At 39.6% G+C, this 21,781-nt stretch overlaps 1 protein-coding gene across 3 annotated transcripts in view; it reads left to right on the forward strand.

The window, feature by feature from the left end:
- The window catches only part of LOC115021975 (dipeptidyl aminopeptidase-like protein 6), a 77,318-nt gene that overhangs the window by 42,925 nt on the left and 12,612 nt on the right, over nt 1–21,781 (forward strand). For all 3 annotated transcript variants that reach the window (XM_029452735.1, XM_029452732.1, XM_029452733.1), the window contains 6 exons: nt 10,123–10,237; nt 11,707–11,805; nt 16,626–16,720; nt 16,801–16,875; nt 16,960–17,012; nt 17,976–18,057. In XM_029452735.1, coding sequence (XP_029308595.1) covers nt 10,123–10,237; nt 11,707–11,805; nt 16,626–16,720; nt 16,801–16,875; nt 16,960–17,012; nt 17,976–18,057 — 519 coding nt within the window. The remainder of the gene's footprint in view (nt 1–10,122; nt 10,238–11,706; nt 11,806–16,625; nt 16,721–16,800; nt 16,876–16,959; nt 17,013–17,975; nt 18,058–21,781) is intronic.

The raw sequence follows: 21,781 nt of genomic DNA on the forward strand, positions 1-21,781 counted from the left end.
ACCCTTTTGTCTTTTTATTTTAGCAATGACTCACATTTCCTATTCTTAAGGAGCTCTTTCCGTAGATTTTCACTTCTAATATCTGAAGCATACGGGGAAATATTTATTTATTTATACACAGATCGGGATACATTTCCTCCCCGTCTGTTTTGTGGATTCTTTAAAACGATTAACTTTAGGAAGGGTCACCCAGGAAATCAACACTCTTTCAATTATAGCATCGCTCTAAGCCTCTCCATGGTAACGCCTCTTTGCTATGGTTTCCTTTGTTGCGATAATATAACCGATGAAAAGTTGGACATGCCAAATTACAGGCTCGTGAATGTGTGTGTTCTCTCGGGCTAAACAAAGACGAGATTCAAGAAAACAATCATTTGGGAATTTGTTTGCGACTCAATGATTACAAACTACAAAAAGAAACTCTTCCTCCACGTGCTGCTAAATGTTTCAGGATAGTTCTGCTGCACAAATGAGCAACAGGTTTTTGGAGAACAAAAAAAAGTAGAAAGAAAATGACAGAGCGGTATTATCGTTTCAATTATTTTTGTGATCACGCAAATAATTGTTTTCTGATGGCTGTCTGTTCTAATTTCTGAATTAGTTTTGTTTTATGTATATTTGTTAATGTAATAATAATAATAATAATACATTTTATTTCTAAGCACACTTTTCATTTGAATAAAAAAAGTCTCAGTGCTAGTGTAATGTAAGTTCTTATAGATACATAATATGTGTGTTTCTGTGTGTTTTAGCCGTGTTACTGTCCTCTAACCCCATCATTAGGTTCAAGCGAATCAAAATGTTGATTTGTCCTGAACTTGTGACCAAATACCTACGAAACTAATGACATCCCCATCAGCCTCAGCTGCAGCTTTAGTGCTGATAAGCAAATGTAAACACAATCCCTGCATAAGCATAACTCTCACCCATGCTGATGTTATCAGTTACTGATGTAACAGCCGCCGTCAGGGCTGCACACTCTTACTATTGTTACATTGCTATTAACTTTTGGATTTGTCACTACTATGCTTGCTGTTAATATAAAACCTTTTTTATACATATATATGTTGTATTGTGCTTTGTTGCATGTCTTTTTGACAGTTTGTACATGTTCATATGTCCATTTTAATGCTTAAAACGTTCCTGTTTTTGTGCCACTTGTTTCACTTGAGTACACACGAGCGCACACACACACACACACACACACACACACACACACACACACACTCTTAGAAGATATAGAATTGAGCCCTCCCTCCCTCTACCACTGGTAATGTATCCGTTGTGACATTAAGACGAGTGCGGCCATTATGGTATTTTTAAATGAGACACACTGGCTGCGTGTAATTTAATTTAACAGCCAACATACAGAATACTGTAGCTGACTGGAATAATTTAAGTGTCTGAGCCATTGAAGAGAAGAATCATCTCATCAGATATTTAATTATTTATTCCCAGGTGAAATCTGACAATGGCATAAAAGGCAGTGGTCTAAATCATTTAATAGTATTTTGACTTGAACAACATAATGCACTTCTTCTTACTTGCCTCATGAATGTATCAGTGGTGCCACAAGTAATACCACTGCAACCACCACCACTACTACTATGATTACTACTACTGTATCGCTATAGCGCTATACAAATACATTTTATTTCCTTACTTACTCACTCACTATTTGTTTGGAAGGTCCAATGTGTATTTTCGAGCCACCTGCTCCTAAGAAATATTTTACCTCTACTGGTCCCATACAATCTAAATGTATTAATCATCGAAACCATCAGTTATTCAAAAATCCAACTAAATGGAAGATTTTTTAACCCTCTTTGGTCACACACATGTACACAGCACAGTGCCATTTAGAGTCTGCATTCAACACATCAGTATACAGAAAATCCTCTCAGCTGTGTGGAGTATTTTAGCATCTTTCAGCCTTGTGTTTTGATTTTATGCGCTGAGACAGCGGCAGGCAGTTGTTAGCGCAAATGATGGTTTGATAGATAAACCCCCTGAACACTAGCTGCTCAGCAGAAAACAGCCGACTCACAAAGTGAACAACTAGCTGGAAAACAATAGCTTTTAACTTGTCACGAATGAGTTTCTGATCGAAGTCTGCGGAAGGTTTTGTATGGAGGAGGTCGGGTGGGTCAAGTATACAAAAGCCTTTCTTCCAGGAGACCAGTGTGAAACGAAAAGTCATCGTAGATTTATTTTAATCCAACCATAACGTAATAAATATACAGAAACGTAACTGAGAATGCAATTTAGATGTATGGAAATATAATGTTATAGGAGACAGCTTGTTCTGTGGCCAAAAAAACAATCCCTATCAATTATAATGTTGCTAGAGCTGGACTCGATTTCCGAACACCAAGAACTTGCTAAATGTGGATCAGGAAAGATTGTTGTGTCTTTCTGTATTGCAGAGTTGTTTGCAACCAGATAGAGCTCTGTAGAAAGAAGAAGTGCTGACTCGTTACTGTGAGGCCAACCTGTACTCGCAGGTCATGATAATGTTCCTGAGCTCTTTCATTCCACTTCTGTTAGACACCTGTACAGAACACCACTGGAGTCAAGATGAGCGAACTTTAAATAAGGTTATCCTCAATTTATACATTACGTGAGCAGCAGCTACTAAACTCTGTCTCCTCTCTTCTTCTTTGCTTTTTCTTCAATTCCTCCACTTTTACTTTTACAGAGAATGTGAACCACAATATGACGTCACATTTACCATCTTATGGTACATATAGTCAGTGTTACTCAGATGTATTGATGTATGTGATGTGATTTACACTCCACAGTCTGTAGAGGAGGCTTCGTGCATGTCCTCCATTCACAATTCTGTGCTTCCCTCTACTTATCAGAGGTAATCTCTTATCAGCGAATACATCCGCAGGTTACAACATTTTGTTTTCTTTGTCTCGCCTCAGTTGAGTGTAAACCTCACACTCCACTTTTTCCGAAGTGGACAAAGACGGGCTGAATAGACAGAGGCAGGCTGATGCCCCATTATCCATGAACCAAAAGCCAGCTGGCATGAATTCTTAATCTCACTCATGAATGCCCATGATTTATTGATGCCGTTCCAGAGGAAAAGTTTACCCCCCTGTCCAATGGCTACTGCTTCGCACTCAAGTTTGACTTGTGCTCAGACAGCGACTACATTACAGTGGAGTGATAGATCGTGTGTCGAGTGTCCGATGTCGAGTGAAGTTTGCTTTCGTTTCAAATTTCTATATTCCCTCGTGTCGTATTTGTTAATTAATTTCGCGAGTCCCCGGTCACATTACCCATGTGAGTCTCTCAGCAGTAATATTAGTCACCACTGCACTGCGCGCAGAACCATCTTCACTGCAAATCTGACTCAAATGACTCTCTTGGTTCCCTTGGAAACCAGGTGCTCAGAGATCAGGAAAGATCCATTTCACACAGCAGCGAGCAGAAAGACAAAGAAATGGTTAGACAAAGGGAAAGTGGGAGCTAGAGAGGATTATAGAGAGAGTGGGAGGGGGGGGGGGGGGGGGTGAAGAAAGCTTTAACTTAATAGATGCTTCATTCTTATATCCCCTTTGTCTCAAAATAGAATGAAAATAGTATCAAATGGATGGAAAAACATGTGTTGCTTCCCCTCATGGGATTTTCTCGAGTCGTCAGAACTGAAATCCACAGGGTTTGTTTCGATGTGTTGTCGGTAGAGAAGAGGGTGAAAATGGCTCTGCTTCTCATTTATTGATGCAGCTTTTATTGTTATCAGCTGTACGGCATGCATGCCTGCTCTTCACACAGACTAACTAAGATGGCTTAATGCAGACAGCCAGTAATATCTCGCCATGTCTGAAAACACTGCCGAAGGTCAAGATTTCCTTTTCGCACACACAAATGCGCTTTTGTCTTGTTAAGAGCTCTTCAGAAAGGTCAGCATCCAGGGAATATAAAAGTTTACAACTGCTCAGTTTGTTATGTACTTTAACGCGTTGATCGTCTGGGAAATCAACTGAACTGACGTTAGCTTCTTTATGTCACTATAGGGTTTTAATTTGCTGGAAACAATAGAGGAGTTGATGGTTTTCATACATTTTATGTGAGTGAATTCAGAGTTTGAAGCTTTCCTGCTCATTTGTGTTTGAGTAGGTGGGTGAAATGTTCCACACTGAACAAAGGGATAAAGTGGTCTGCAGGGATACATCAGAGCTAAGACACTTTAATAACAGTGGGCTGTATGAGAGAAAAGTGCTATTTTAAAATATATGCTGCTACTTTTGAGTCTACATTTTGAATAATCAGTGTGTGTGTGTGTGTGTGTGTGTGTGTGTGTGCGTGTGTCAGCTGCCGCCTTCTAGTCCTTCGGTACCCGGTGTTCGAGGGTTACCGCCCCTTGAGGCACATAAGACCTTGAGACCACAGCTCCTCACCGCAGCTTCAGCAATAGAGGTTTTGAACATCGCCCACTCAGGTTCAATGCCCCCAACCTCCACAGGGATGTCTGAAAAAGCTCCGCCAGAGGTGTGAGTTGAAGATCTCCAAGGACAGGGTCTTCCTCCAGACGTTCCCAGTTCACCCGCACTACCCGTTTGGGCTTACCAGGTCTGTCCAGAGTCTTCCCCCACCCCTTGATCCAACTCACCACCAGATGGTGATCAGTCGACAGCTCCGCCCCTCTCTTCACCCGAGTGTCCAAAACATGCGGCCTCAGATCAGATGATACGATCACAAAATGGATCATTGACCTTTGGCCTAGGGTGCTCTGGTACCACGTACACTTATGAGCATCCTTATGTTCGAACATGGTGTTTGTTATGGCCATTCCATGACTAGCACAGAAGTCCAACAACAAACGACCGTTCGGGTTTAGATCGGGGAGGCCGCTCCTCCCAATCACGCCTCTCCAGGTGTCTCCATCGTTTCCCACGTGCGCGTTAAAGTCTCCCAGCAAGACTACGGAGTCCCCTACTGGAGTCCCCTGCCTTTTTATTTATATGTGTTTGTACTTCCCTATTTGGGATAATAAAGTTTACCTTGAATTTGTAGTAGATACAAAGAAAGAAGCCTCTCCCTAAATGTACTTGGCACATCGTTGTATAAGGAGGTTTGACCAGCGGAGCTGAAATTGACGGGGTGTTTTATCTTAAAACCTTCCAGAGAGTGTTGACGTACCAGATTATTTTTAACAGATAATTCAGCATGATAGTTTTTCCAAATGGCTGTCCCTCTTAGAAAATGAGATCAACACTACTTTTACATCATCACCTCAGTCTGAGATGTTTATTATTTATTATTACTACAGTAGAACCTTATTGGCTACATGAAAATGACCGAAACCAGCCAGAATATTATGGTTAATTATGTTAAATTATAGTCTTGTACAGCGGTGTAACAGTTCTGACCCTAGTTACACCGCTATTCACTCCTGTAAATAATAACATACATGCAGACATAACCACAGTGGTGGAATTAACTAAGTACCATTACTCAGTACTGTACATAACTATAAGTTTCAGGTACTTTACTTGAGTATTACAATTTAATATTTTTATTTCTACTCCACAGAACACACCATTTGTCTTTTCTTCTTCATTTTCATTTATCTCTTTTAATAATCAGTGTTTTCATGTGTTTTAAAGCAGAACTAATTATTCACAAATATTGGTTGACACAAACATTAAAAGTAATTTTACTGTTTAATGTATTGTAACTGTGTTGCCAGACAGAAGGCCAAATAGCCAAAGTCGCAGCCTAAGAAGATTAAACTCTACAGTGTTGGCATGTCCCCTCTTACAGTCAGAGGAAAATTCAGTCGGGTACAGTCAGGACCAGAACTGTGGTGAATTGTGTGTGTGTGTGTGTGTTGTGGCTCGTCATCTGACAAAAGCGCTACTCAGCCCTTCATAGAGTGACGGTCTTGGATGAAATTTTCATTTTTGGTAAATCCCCTTTGTAAAAAACTCTGCTCTCCTCACCATACTCATAGAGACAGGGATGTTGCTTTAACAGACTCTTCTTAGGCATCTCCTCTGCACCTGAACATTTCCATAAGAGGATGTCTCAGCTGCATGAAAAGAGTAGTTGACGTCCTTGTTCATGCACAGACTCAGACTCTGCACGCCATGCGATGGATGCAAAGTGAATGTGTGAATTCTCCAAAACCTCTTTTCAAGTTTCTGGTACAGATCATCCACAAAGTGAGAGCTGTCCCCAACATGAAGGAGCCCACTGATGTGAACGCGGTGACAAGGCTTCTGGGGATGGTTAATCATTTAGGTAAATACCCCCCTCACCTAACAGAGAAGACACCGTTTCTGAGAGAGCTGCTGAGAGCAAAGAACGTGTGGACCTGGGAAAAATCCCAACAGAGGGCTTTTAACTGTACACAATGAGTGTTGAGCCAACCACTTTACAATCCCAGAGCAGAGACAATAGTCTCAGCTGATGCATCGTTGTACGGTCGGAGAGCTGTGCTCCTGCAGAAACATGGACGGCACATTAAAACTATGCTTCAACAACACTGAACACTGAAAGATGCTTTAGCCATGAGAACGATTCTGAGACTTTCCAATTGGCATCGTGTTTCGCACAGAAATCGACCATAAACTGGGAACTTGGAATTTGGACAAGACTGAGAATGAGACTGAAAAGGTTACTCGTACTCTGTTACCCACTTTCCATGCAAGAACATTACAACTGCGGCTGTGCTGGCCCGAGCGCCAGCTAGGGTTGCAGAGAAAAAAGACGGAAATGAATCACAAGTGATGTCAGAGCAAAAAACTGCAGTAAATCAAAGACAAAGGTGCTGAAACAGGTGAAGCAGTACTGCATAACAGGCTGGCCTGACAAATTTAGCATAACAGGACCGTGTTATTCTCTACCTTTAGCATGCTGGGGATCTTACAGGCGGTGATAGCCTGCTGCTGAACGGCACGTGACTTGTGATCCCACTGCAGAAATCCCTACAAGTCACTACAAAAGGAGATTTAGGGAAAGCTACACACTGCTCAGGACTGAACACACAACTTTATAAGATGGTGGAGGAATGTGACACCTGTGATAAAGAAGCACAGAACCACAGAGAAACACTATTGCCAAACTGAATATCCAGACAGACCATGGGAGATGGCTGGTGCTGGAACAACAGTCAGTATTTAGTGGTATTCCATAACTATAATATGTTTCATATATAATATTCATATAGTATATATGTATATGTTATACAGTATATATAACAGTTTCATCTACTCAACTATTTCTGTCACTTTTAATGTGAGCGCTATGAATGCCTTCGAGAAGAGAATGTGCTGCATTATCCTGCATCACATCTCCCTCCTCTCCGCGATGGCCTGCTTCCAGGGAGGCCTTTTGATTTCAGACATAGTTGGGCAACACGTCGTATGAACTAGTTCATAAACCGACCCCCAGACAGTTCAACCACCTCAATCTGCCGCAGGGTTTCAAACAGTCTGATTCAGCAGTGAAAGGGTCAATGAAGAATGTAATCTACAGCCGTTGGCTTGTATATGGAAACTATTCTCAAAACTCTCTTGGCGATTAAGCATTGCTACCCTACAGGACCGTTTTTCCTTACATTTTAAACTTCAACTTCTTTTGGAAACATCTACGACACCAACATTTTATTGTGGTAAATAACGTTAATTACTCAATAACTGAATTTCAGTCAAAATAATCTGGCAGAGCAGCGCTTTAACGCCCAACGATCAGTAGCCAAACTCCTTGGTTTAAATGGTGTTCTCTGCCACAGCTTTTGTTAATTGAGTGGGTGGTTTAAATAGCAGACAGCTGTCCTGACGGCTCTGTTGACCATCGCCCAGCTTTATGTATCCAGGAATATTGACAGTAAAGGTTAATGGCTATATCCATTTAAACTGGATGTTGTTTTTATTGAAGAGTTTACCGTTAAAAAAGGCAAATGTCCAACAGTGTTTGATTGTCTATCGATTTGTATTGCGGAAAAGCTCCCTGACCTCTGATTGAGTAATTGGATGTCTGTTTACATAAATGCCAAAGACGGGAGGGAAGCTGCTCCTGCCCGTCAGGTCGTCTGCCTCCTACGTCTTCCACAGTCTGAATTAGCCCACAGGGTTTATGGGAGATGTATTTAAGATTCAAAAAGTAGGCTGTCTGAAATCATTTCACCATAAACTTCTTGTGCTCCAGTACAATGAGCATGCTGAATTTGTTGTGGGTGGAAATAAGTGACTGGAACTAAATATTTACCCGCATGCCTCCCAGGCTGGCATCAAAGTGTCAGGAAATATTCTGCTGAGAGTCACTCTTGTTACGTGGCGTTAATCCAGCTGTCACATTTATAAATCTAGTACCTCTCCACTGCACTGAACTGGATACCGGGCTGGGCCGCATTCAAATCACCGGTGTGCACTGAACACTTTCAGTGCAGATACATGGAAATGCAGAAACATGACCGTTATCTGCAAGCATGTTAAAGCCTCTCATTGCTTTATTTCTGGCTCGGGTCAGAGGTCTAAAGTGATCGTTGATTTAAAAGGCAACTTCAACAGCATGTATTTCAGGAATATTAATATCTTATGATTCCAGCATACCCCTTATCGCAAAAAAAAAAACCTTACCTCTGCAGCAATAAATTAGCTTATTGGTGCGCCTGCTGTTTTTCTATATGTACTCACTGCCTTCCATATTGATTTTCTTTGCTGTGAGACAAACTGTGCAGAGACAGTATGTGCACAGGCAGTGTAAACGCACACACACACAACCACACAGGTATACTTTAAACTTTTAAATGGAATGTAAACATTAAAGTCTTAAAAGATATAAAAAGCATCAACTCTGGCCGAGAATCGAGCCGTCTGTTTTTGCTCTCACATGTGCGCACACGCCCCTCGCTAACTTGTGTGGATGGTTCACTGAGCTGGTTCATACTGTATAACCATTCATAAGAGACCGGGTCTAATTGGTAACAAGGATATCAACAGCTGGACTGATACGGGTGACTGTAGCTGCTCAATTTCCTCACCGACTGGGACCAATGAGGTTAATGTGCATATGTGTGTGTCTGTCTGACCCTGATTTATGACCATCACCCTTTAAATCCTCTGAATGGAGATTTCATTCATTCATAAAATGTATCCTGAAACATATATAGGGCTACTCATGTGCTAGCTTATGGCCTTTCAGAGTAGCCTAACCTGTCCTGAGAATAACAATATATTACACATGTGGCTGAGACCTAAAGTGACAGCGCCACAAACCTAGAAATAAAGGGAGTGAGAGACAGTCTGGAGTTCATGAGGTTAATTTACATCTGCAGTTGTTCCAGATTACTGCCGGTTCCAGTTGCTTTGTAATGGACGCAGTATGTCAAGGATTTGATGATAGTGTGTGTTTGTACAAAGCCCATCTGTTAAATCACAGTAAAACTCCCAAAAACAGGCAAAATAGTTTAAGATCTATGTGTCGGTGTATCGGTCTTCAGAGGCCACCGGATTGCTGCCTCCCGCACCTACTGCAGTTAAAATGTTTTGTATGTCCTGTGGATTTTTTGCAGTATATGTGTTACGAATAGAGCTGATTAGCCATCCACCATCTGCTGGGCTATGTGAGGAGAACAGCTCATTATTTTGCCTGTTGTGTCTGCGTTGAAGTCGTAGCTCCTCTACAGCTGTCAGGCAAAGCTACAGGGACTCTTCGTGTGCGAGCAGCGGGGAGCAGCTGGTGGATGCAGTGTTACTGCACACAAGTGGCTGAGCTGCCGGCATCTGTCTGACAGAGAATGAGCTGTCCTCCGGCCAATCTCTGGCTCTAACTGTGACAGTACAAAATACATCTGCTTTATGTAGGATAAGATCATCTCTGAAACACTCTGTGTGCGTTGTAAAATCTAACTCGTCACCTGACAAATCATTTTATCTGCTACCTAAAGGCTTAGAGTTTATATTATCTGCCTGTGTGTGTGTGTGTGTGTGTGTGTGTGTGTGTGTGTGTGTGTGTGTGTGTGTGTGTGTGTGTGTGACAGATTTTGTAAAACGCACCATTTGATGGGAGACCGTTTGTCCAATTGGGCAAACAAAATTGGTTTCTTCATTGCATTCATTGTGTGTGCATTAATGTAATCTAATGTGTAATATTGTGTTTCAGGACCTAGTGGGCAGTGCTCCGCCGCAGAGGAACTGGAAAGGAATAGCCATCGCCCTGCTGGTCATCCTCATCATCTGTTCCCTGATTGTCACCTCCGTCATCCTGCTGACCCCTCGTATGTACAGTACACACACAAACGCTCAGAGACACACTCACACACACGCCATGATTTTCCTGACACACTGAATATTCACTCACTCCACAGCACAGATGAAACTCAGAAACCATACTTCTGCTAACAATGTGCCACAACGCTCCTAACTGACTATTCTAATAGTAGAAAATGTTTAGAAATGTGAAACATGTGTCTGATGGATGGATCAAAATTAAAAATAGTTTGTAATATATTATATAGATATCACATTCATGAGAAAATGGATAAAAAGTTTCACAATCTCACAAAGAAATAGCTCTAAAGAAATCATATTTGTGAAGATTTTTAGAATTCATGCTAACAAACTAACAAAGACTACACACAGCTTACACTTATTCTACACACAGGCTGTTTTGCGAACACAACTCAGATCAATCTTCTTTCTTTGTCTTCTGCTTTTTCTCTCATCACAGGCAGTTATTTTAATTTGATAACCTTGTTTCAGGTGCTTATGGTTTTTCAGATAATACACTTTCTCCGGTTTGTGATTGTGTACCTATCATACACAGAGTTCTCACTAGGTAATTGGCCTTTTAATGTGTAATGCCATTCAGGCCTGTTTAATGGAGATGATGGTGGATGTTGTTATAGCTTCCACCATTTGCCAGATTGGCACAGCATCAGACATTTGCCTCTTGCTGGAAATTAGCTTCTTGTTTTTTCTCGTCACTCTGCAGCTTCATGGAAGACAAGAAAATGTCTCCGACTTTTTCAAGTCGTCATACACTTTACAATGTCTGACACCGTATTTACACACTTAGTTCTCACCGCTCTGTCACAGCGCGAAGCCTGCTGAAGAACCTGTCACTGTACTGTTTTGTGCAGAAGCAATAGGCTGTCAACCATCTTGACAGATCGTGTCTGACGATTGTTTCCTAAAGGTGTGGTAGAAGTTGTGGTAGGCAGTTAAAAGACTCACACCATCTCTTTTATCACATCTACACTAACTCACCGGTGCACCCCTGTTGTGTGCTCCACCTACAGCTTCAAATCTCATTTGTAGTTTTGGGGATGGAAAGAGTCGTCCCCCGGCTGCTAAAAAACAAAGCAGGCAAATGTGAACTGATGCTCTCAGAACAATAGTTCAACACCAGAGGCCTGTGTCTTGTACCTTGTTCCAAATTGCTCTATCTCTAGTGGGGAATAGTTGTTGAAGGTGCTACCTTCAAGGAGAGAAGAAAAGTATAATAAAGTGAGGTGGTGACAGTCTCTAGTATGAGGCTGCAGCCCACTGAGCAATGCAACTAAAGACGAAAAAGTCAAAGGGTTTTCTTCAGTTTCTGCTTTGAAAGTAGCAAACTAAAAGGAAAACTTAAAGTTTTCTTCGAGAATATCCACATCCAGACACGTGTAAATACGTATATATGAGCTGCTGTACGTCAAATTCTATTCACGCATGTTTATTTATCTTTTCGTGACGCACTCGACAGGTGAAGATGACAGCCTCGCCCTTAAGAAGAAAGTGACTATAGAGGATGTTTTTGGTCCAGACCTCCACATTCATGACCCAGACGCCAAATGGCTCAGCGGTGAGTGAACAGTTTGACATTCAGCATCTGCAGGATATTTCCAGACACATTATGACAGGCGTCGCTATTGTGCACGAATCCGAATTTACTATCAGTAGTAAAATCCGACCTACTTTTTTTTAATTGAATCGAGTTGTCCATAGTAGTTGTTTATTGTGTCGCGCACATAAGTAATGACCAATACGAATTAATATGCAACTCAAGCACAATTATGGCTCTGAATCTTATGTTGTACTTATCAAGGAGTCAAAGGTGTTTAGTTTAGTTCAAAATCCAGAAATGTTTTAGTATAGTTTAATTTAATATGTCATTTAATTAATGCGTATAAATTGACTAAGTTTGTTTCTAAATCTTGTAAAAAAATGTCAGGATGTTTATTTGTTTAGCATTATTTGTAATTGATGTTGCTTCTCTTGTTTATGTCATCTTTCTTCTGAATCATGGTGTCTTGGAAGCCTGTTTGGCGCTGGGCATATTATTTATCCATTATAATAAAAAACAATCAATACAAGTGTACACGTGTATTGTATAGCGTTGTATTGTATAGCATTGCAGTGTTGAAACAACATTTCTCAGAAAAGAACATAACTTACAGTAAATATAACATAACATTGCCAACAAATAACTGCATCTCCTTTCTGAAACTATAGAAATAAAATATGCTGCCAAGAAAGATTCTCACACCCAATCATCATGTACTGTGTTAGTAACTTTATTCTATTATGTAGGCTCATTGAGATAATAAGATGCAGTTGTTTTTCAGTTAAACAAAAATCTAGTGTAAAATAGAATTAATACGAACAATTGCAAGAGTCATAATAAACATCCGATTGTAAAGCTTTAAAGTCTTCGAGGAGAATTAAAGAATCTCGCTGGAGGGCAGTTTGCGGTTCATACTATTGAAACTAGTTCTGCTGCGGCTGATATGTACATGTGGGATATTTAAGAAAAGTTATTGCAGTTACAATATTTAAATGAGAGAAGACTTGTGAGGTGGTTGGAAGCTATAACTGTGGAGCTTTATGGATGAAAATGAGCAATAAAATATGAAATTCACTTCGTCTCCAGTCTCACCGAATCACATGTACAAACGTTTCTCTGCAGGAAAACCATAAAGCCTTCCTGCTTCTATAGCTACTGGTAATGTATCTGGATGTAACTGTGAGCACAGACATCTGACTTATGGTAAATTATTCTATAAGATAACAAATGCAGTGGTGTTCAAGCTGATTCTGTATGCACTATAAACTCAGCATGTGGTGTACGAGACAGTATGATGCTGCAAACAAATACAATAGAGCGGGTCTGCTGTGGCCTCTGTGACCTTGACAAGGTAGGAAGCTGCCATCTGTGCTCAGAAACGTTGGATCAGCTGACTCAGTGCCCTCTGGTGTACGACAGGAAAAATATCTAAAATATTGTTCAACTTCTGCGTGATGAACTGAGTCAGTGATGCTTTATTCTGAGATGGTTTTACTGTGCACTGTGCAACAGTCTAATACAACTACTACTACTAATTAATTACACTTTTTAATAGAGGTTAGATCTCCAAGTCATTTGTACTTATTGTAAATGTCTGGTGGATTACTTATGTATTTACATAAATGATCTGGACAACATCTGGATTTGACATAGAGGTTGGTTTTAGGTTTGGCTAAAAACATCTGTTTTGTAAAGTTAATCACTTTTTGTCCTTTGATACTAATTTAATTATTGATATTTTTAATTTTACAAAACAATCGTGACCCCAGGTCCACTCCATAGCTTCTCCGGTGAGTGGAGTTTTCTTAGAGCAAACTGAGCTAGATAAAGCTTGAGAAAAAGAAACATGAAGAGAACCTTGAGTTAATAGTTAGTTGTCAAACGACAGTTTCCCAGGTCAAAAATGAACTCAGTATTCATTAATACTATTCAAGGCTGGTGTTTTCTCTCCTCTTCTTGATTGTAATTATTGCACATGATTGTAATTATAACAGTAATAACTTTATTTATATAGCACCTTTCAAAACTACCGTTGCAATGTACTTTGCAAAAGCAACAGAGGCTCATCGGAAATCTGATTAAATAAAAAGTCTACGTACCAAACATTAAATATAATATTACAAGAATCTAAAAGGTGCAGATAATGGATTGGTTTTGATTTTGTATCACTATCAATTTCCTTTGAAGCACTAAACATTATAGATCCAGTTTATAGGATATAAACAAGCATTTAAATATGTCTTGTAAAAATAAAATAACAAGGTTTTATGAGCATTAGTGTTAGTGCTATTGTAAAAAGTTGCTGTCGTGTTTGAAGACAAAGCATCAGAAAGAGAACAACAGTTACACTAGTGTGTAGCGACAGCTTATGCATGAACACACCCCATGACGTGCATGTATACATTTTAATGCAGCTGTATCTATGAATAAATTCACATTACCACCTGCACACAGGCAAACTCACAATGTGTCAGTCACACAAGTAGGAGTACTTGTGAGACAGAAACATTACGACCTTACATCTGTCCTTTCGTTCTACTGTGCAGACTGTTCCCCCGATTACTTACATTACCGGCTCATTAACGCATAATTAGTTAAGTTTCTGTGTTCCTGTGTCCTTCATTCATGAGCAAGATTAAAACGTTCTCAGCACCTGACGAAACCTCGGCAATCAATTGTGTGACATTGCATCTTGTCAGTTAACTTAATGCAATCAACTCCCATTTGGCGCTAATGACCTTCTGATAAGAAACCCAATGGGACAGCCTCACACTTCAGTAGTCCTCATCAATATTTTGTGGGCTTCTTTCACAGCAGTGCGTAATTGATCCCCGTTGCTCTTTGATCACCGCTTGCCTCAGTAGTCTTTGGACTCACCTCTGAGTTTCTCACACAGACTCAGATTCAAAGACAAAGGAAATCAACCTTTTGGACTCATCTCTACAACAAAGAACTGCTGCTGTTTGTCTGACGCATTTATATTTGTGAGATATAACACCCTATAATATCGTCCAACAATGGAAAATAGGTATTAACATGAAACATCTGTGGCTAAGTCTAATTGTGAAAATATATATTGAGGAAACTAATGCGCCATCTTTGGCAACAGAATCGCCAGCATTCCTCTTTATGACTCCCCGCTCGGATCAAATGAAATTGATTTGGCGTCATTACAGTCTCCATCCTGCACCCAGTATGCACTGACATTTTCAGCTCTTGTTTGCGTCCCTCTTCCATAATTATTGGCAATAAAGTGAAACAGAACAAACTGTGCAGCTTTGCAAGTTTAACATTTCTACTGTCACAAACGGGAGTCCCCAAATCGGGCTTTTAAACAATTACACTTGAAGTGATTTCTTTTGCCATTTAAAAAAAACCAAAACAATGTTAGTTTTGATCAAAAGACAACAGATTTGTGATATTTCTGAGAAAATCTTTGGATAATAAAATTCAATCTGGTGAGGAAAACACTTAAGAAGAGAATGTTTGTGCCAGCTAAGGACAAGCTTTAAATGATTTCAGAACTTGTACATCAGTGTTAAATCTTTCAAAAACACTTTTTATTGCAAAGGTAACCGAAGAAAAACAATTCTGGCATTTAATGAGGAGACTTTTCTACAGAGCAGGAATGACGAGGACAACAGCATTATAATAGTCCTTGGAGAAAGACACACTGTGCTGAGTGCGGGCCTGGGCACATCACACACTCGCAGCTTTTTTTTAGATAGATATATACTTTATTTGTCCTTGTGGGGAAATTGGTTTGCAGCAAAATCATAAGGTATTTCATCGCATCAAAGAAGTCACCACTAGACATACTACACTACATATACTTTGCAACAAATTAGTTATAAGAAAAAATAAAAAGGTTCATGAAGGACCAGACGAGCTGCACATCAGTTGTGACCTGAAGGAGGGGACAAGGTGCATTGGATATAGGGTGCTAGAGCATGATCTGTTTAAAAAACGTAACGGTTACAATGAAACATTGGTTCTATTTGTAGTGAATAGAGAAGGCCTACTATATCGTCGCCCAGATGGCAACAAGCAATAATTCAGCAGTAATGTTTGAAAGCTTACCGGGAATTTAAATCAAAACTGTTTTCAGTGAAAATGCTCTAAAATCAATGATACACTAACTGCTCAGCACCAAACGGCACACAGACACAGATAGACACTATCTGGTGAATACATCAGAACATTTAACATCTTAAGAGCCAATTATTGGCCAATCAGAGCTAAAAAAGAGAGTTAATATATTGTATAATATTGGAATGACAGAAACACGATTTTAAATGAATGACATTGTTGCTCAGTGTCTGCTGAATGTGTCCATGACCAACTGTTCCCCGAATCCAATTAAAAGGTCATAATATGTCGTACGTTGTGTCTCCACTGCCCCAAATCTGCCCAAAAATATTTCTTTTCATAGTATCTTTATTAATCTTTTCAAATAACTTCCAATAACAAAAAAAGCAAATATATTCTCATCCAGTAGGAGAAGGAATATCAAAGCCACGTAGATATCGTCCAACATTGAAATGATTCCTTCCCTTACATACCAGACATTCAAAATGATTACAAAATGCAAACAACAATAGTAATATAAAAGTAAAAGATGTCATTATAAATACAAAATAATACACCTTTCAAATAAATAAATATATACAATTTTAAAAATGGTTAGTTTGTGTTGTTTTAATAGCAGTGCGGCTCACTGAAGATATTTGATAAAGGTGAAAGACACTTTATAGTAAACTGGAAGTAGAAAAAACTATGTGCATTACAGTTTCTACCATCTCTCTCTCTCATACTTGTTTTCTACTTACCGTTTACAGACAATGAGCTGCTGTATCGTACAAGGGAAGGGGATGTTGTCAAGCTTGATGTTGACACACAGGAGATAACTGTTATTGTGCTGAACCAGCTGTTTGTGAGTATCATCTTTCTCCATCTTACTTTTTCAGCTTACTTTAAGAGCAGTGTGTATACTCTGGTTTTTCATCCATCCAGGACCGATCCAGAGCCGTCCGGTACCAAGTGTCTCCAGACATGCAACATGTGTTGTTCGCCTTTGAAGTGAAACCGGTGAGAAACCCTCGCAGTGTTACCGCGCACCATCTAATTCTTCCACAAGTTGTTCTTTAACCGTGATGTTGTTTGTCTCCGCAGATCTACCAACACTCCTATGTGGCCAAATACATTATTTACAGCCTTGTGACACAGTAAGACCCACTTCTGTTGTGTTCTTTTAATTGTCTGTCGACTTTTGGTCCTTTTTCCGGTCCTGCTTTGTATAAAATGTATGTGGCTAATGTTGTTACCTCAGATGTGCTCTGTGCGTTTGTGTTTCTTTCTTCGTGTCTGTTTGCACCTGCTATGCTAATAAACTATAATAAACACATCTTAAAAAAAAGAATAATAATTATTCTTAAAAAAAAGAATGGAACTTGACTTGGACTTTAACACTAAAGACTTGTGACTGCACTTGAGTTAAAACTTAAAACTATTTGATATAATCGCCCAAGCCCAACGATTAAATTGTATTTGAAAAGTTTTAATTAATTTCCCTTCATATCCTGAATCAAGTAAAGTTAATGCTATTTATTCCCAGCAACACTTAGATCCACTAAGTTTGAACCGATCAGACAGTATCCAATTAAGTTGCAGGAGAAAACTATGAAGAACTAAAATTGTCTAAAGGAGCGCCAGTTTAATTAAAAAAGAAAAGTCAGTATGTCAAATGTGCATTATGTCTCGGTCCCACCACTGTCTGTTTACCTCTCAGATCTGTGACTGGACACTAATCTGCCCTCAGCCTGACCTCATATAGCCAGTGCACTCCCGTCACTCCCGTTTACCTGCTTTCGCTGCCTTTGTGGGAATACATTAAAGTTCAATTTAGTTTGGTGTGTCAGCCTGGCCTGTTTTTCGCCTTTCATCCATCTATGTCTGCTTATTTCCCCACTGTTCTGTATTTGTAGTGAGCCAAGCAAAGTCAGCTTGTGCTAAAAAAAATAAGGATGTGGATGATTGATGAAGCCTATAGAGTGAGAGAACAAGCCAAAAAACACACATGACTTCCTTTGCTCTGACTGTGCATTTGTATTTAGATGCACACTGCATTGAGCATGTAGTGTGTATACAGACAAATACTGTATTGCTTTTTCAATGTGTTGTCTCCACAGGGAGGCTTGGCCTTTGAAGCCCCCTGAAGTGCATGAAGCCGTCCTGCAGTTTGCTGGATGGGGACCCCGAGGCGGGCAGCTGGTAAGGAGGCCGTACCCTCGAGATTACACTCTGTGAATACTAGCACGCTGCTGGAGATCTGTCGGATTTCGCCTGGCATTGCAGACGAGCCACCGTAGTGATTTATGGTTTTTCACAGTTGAACAGAGAAATGTCGTGGCGATAAGAGGTTTATGTGCACTGTAATGACCACTTTAAGGATTTTCAGGGTGAGCTCTCCTTACTTTGACCTCCATCAATGTCACTGTGAAGCCAAATCATTTTCTAATTCACAACTTCGTGACAACACATGAGCTGGTGAGAGCCACAGTGGCAGATGGCCTCTATGTGGCTCAACCCGTGGCTTGGTAAGTCTGGGGTTGCTGGTGGGGGGGGAGAAAGCACATGGCACTGGCTAAAGTGTGTGTGTGTGTGTGTGTATGTGTGTGTGTGTGTGTGTGTGTGTGTGTGTGTGTGTGTGTGTGTGTGTGTGTGTGTGTGTGTGTGCTACATTTGGTTGACAGATTTTGTAAAACGCACCATTTGATGGGAGACCGTTTGTCCAATTGGGCAAACAAAATTGGTTTCTTCATTTTGATTTCATTGCAGTTCTATTGGCATTTCTGTTCATTAATTTTCTTCACTGTACATTAGTATTATATCTCTATGACATGAGTGATAAGCTTTGAAAAGTAGCTTTGAAAAGGGCTGAACTAGTTATAGAATAAAGTCCGCTGAACTCTTTGCCTGAAGTCCTTGGATTCAACACATCCCAAACCAAATAAATCACCTTTTTATTGTGTAATTTCATTTACCTTCATCCCTGACTGCATTCATAACGCGGTGTCTAGGATAACGTGTTGAATAGTTCTAGCTAATATAGATTCAATAGTAGCAGTGGTAATTTCTTTGATAAATTTAATAAAACATAAAACTCATTCAACTTTGCTGGCGGTCAGCGACGCGGTGTAGGCGAGATCCTCTTGACCGTGGAAAGTACAAGTACTGTATGTTCACACTTATTTAAGAAGCACATTGATCACATTGATCTATCTTCATCAGTGATTATTGTAGATGCATACAAACTCCTAACCGCATCCAAAAACATGAATAACTCATTTGTGTCCGTGTTTCAAAGGACATGTCAGTCAATTAGGGAGTGAGAGACGTCGTGTGTTGCTTTCAAGTGACAAGAACCTTTAGTGACCATAATATAAGCATCAAGCACATAATCATTATGACACTAATGCGTTGGAAGCAGAATTAGAGAGCCAACATATCTGTAAAGGCAGCAGGTTGTGTGTAATGTGACCCGCAGTTATTAATCATGATGACAAAATAATAATAATAATAATAATAATACATTAGATTTGTATAGCGCTTTTCTAAAAACTCAAAGACATTTGACAAAAGTGCTTCATGTCTTATTTTAAAACAAACCACAATGTTATCCAAACCCTAACTCAGTAAGTCTTTGCAACAGTGATTTGTAACGGTTTTGAATGATGTCATCCAGGTATTTGGGGCCAGATCAGACAACACGTGGTATCTAAGGTACATCTGCTTTTTGGTCATGAGAAACCAAAACCACCAATAACTGTTTCCTTTGTAGCTACAAATCTGTTGCCAAATGTTATTCCTCTGTGCCATGAACTTCAACAAGCCACACCTGCAAACTGGGTGCCATGTTCCTTCCTTATGATGAACACGGGCACTGTAGTTGGTTTGACTCGATCCATTAGTGAACAAAATGTTTAATAATCTGCAACTAAAAATGGTCCACAAACAAACATTTATATATATATATATATATATATATATATATATATATACTGTATATGTATATGTATATGTATATGTATATATATATATATATATATATATATATATATATATATATATATATACAGTATATATATATATATATATATATATATATACAGTATGTATATATATATATATATATATATATACTGTATATATATCCTATTTGAGTAACGCTGGCTAAAAGGTACTGTGTGCTGCAGTTTTTGTTAAATTAAACCATATATTTGTGACCCATTTTAACATCTTCAGCAGAAACAACTTGGCTTGGAGCTTAGCGGCTCAGATCAGTACCAGATAAAGTAACGAGAAACAACTAAAACATTGTTTGTTTTGGTCTTCTCGTGCGATTTGTTGCCGATAAGAAAATCATAGAGTTATCCTTTGATGAGCTTAACTTTGCCATTGACCCAAACACCTGCTAATCTTTTGTTGACTACTGCAACACTACTACTTCAAATGAGTTTCTGTCTGGATTACGGAGGTCCGTGTTTCCTCAGCTATTACTTCAAAGCTTTCTCTTCCTCCATAATTGCTCTTATCGTATCATTTGCTTAAATTACAGCTACATTGCTGGGAGAAAATATTAACATTTCAGGTGTGGGATGAGACTTTGTCTGCTGAGAGAAGAAAGCAGATTCATTTGCATATGGTAATAGTATACCTGATTGTTCATTTTGCAATGCTGTTACTGTAGCTCCGCGTTTTGATTTAATGAACAGCTGAGGTAATGCGAGAAAAATGAGATGAGCTCTCGTCTTTTGTCTCTGTCTGACCTGGCGACGTTGGACATGTTTTCTTTTTTTATTCCTCATTATTTCTAAATATAATGGATTTTTTTTCTAAGTTTATCGGAATTGGAGCAATTTATAACGAAGTGAGTGCTTCATCAGCACTTAAAGCTGTGTTTGTGGCAGTATGGCTGCGTGCAGTGAAGCATCAGATGTACAGTGAGAGGAGCAGGGAGATGAATCCTGCGACACTCGCCTCATTAAGCTGCCGACAATTACTCTACCGTGACAGAGCAATCAGTGAGGCTGGGTCAACACACACACACACACACACACACACACACACACACACACACACCTGAAAAAGAGGTATTATTGACACAAAAGAGAAGGGGGAAGAAGAAACGGGTGGATTTAAGTGAAAAATGAAACCAAATAAAAGTAACGCTCAATATTTCGCAACTACAAACACACACTCACATGTACACACACTCGCACACAAAAAGAAACCCTGCTATTCAAGCTTCACAGGTATCTTTGATGTTGCTACTTTTATCTCTCCCAGCCTCCTTTTAAATTAATCTTTTCTAGCCGTTTGCTAATTCTCTATTTTCTGTCATCTAAATTGCTTGAATATTGAAAAGTCATTGAATGAGTGAAGAGATTGCCATCAGCTTTTCAGAGTTCATTCAGTGTCATTTACGACTAAACGCTATAATGTGTCCTGCCTAGAACCTGGAGACTTAGTCCATCTCTTTTAATCATCTGGTGCTCACATTGTGACGTTGAATCAAAGTTTTGTGGCAGCTTTGTCCACGATGTAATTCATAATATGACAACACTGAGAATTGCATTTTTTTGATGTAACTCTTAGAAAGCTGCCTATGATTTCCATTATGTCCTGTGTGGTTTTGCCAACCTCTTGCTTCCTTTACTTTACACAGCCCTGCATTGATCTGTTTTCCTCAGATGTTGATCCTACAATATACAACTTTGATTTTCTCAACAGCAGCCATAGATCTCCCTGTCTTTCTCTTTTGTGATTATTGTGCCGGCGATTTGAGGCTTAGATTTAACTGAAGAGGTTACAGCTGACAGCACAGTCTCACCAACACGGCCGGTCCTTCAGATAACAATCAATCCCACATTCATCTTCCTCATACTGGTACCGGGTGAAGCAGAGAAAACACTGGAGTGGATTGACAGAGAGG

The sequence above is a fragment of the Cottoperca gobio genome, chromosome 17 (genome assembly GCF_900634415.1).
Source record: "Cottoperca gobio chromosome 17, fCotGob3.1, whole genome shotgun sequence".
Classification (NCBI taxonomy): Eukaryota; Metazoa; Chordata; class Actinopteri; order Perciformes; family Bovichtidae; genus Cottoperca; species Cottoperca gobio.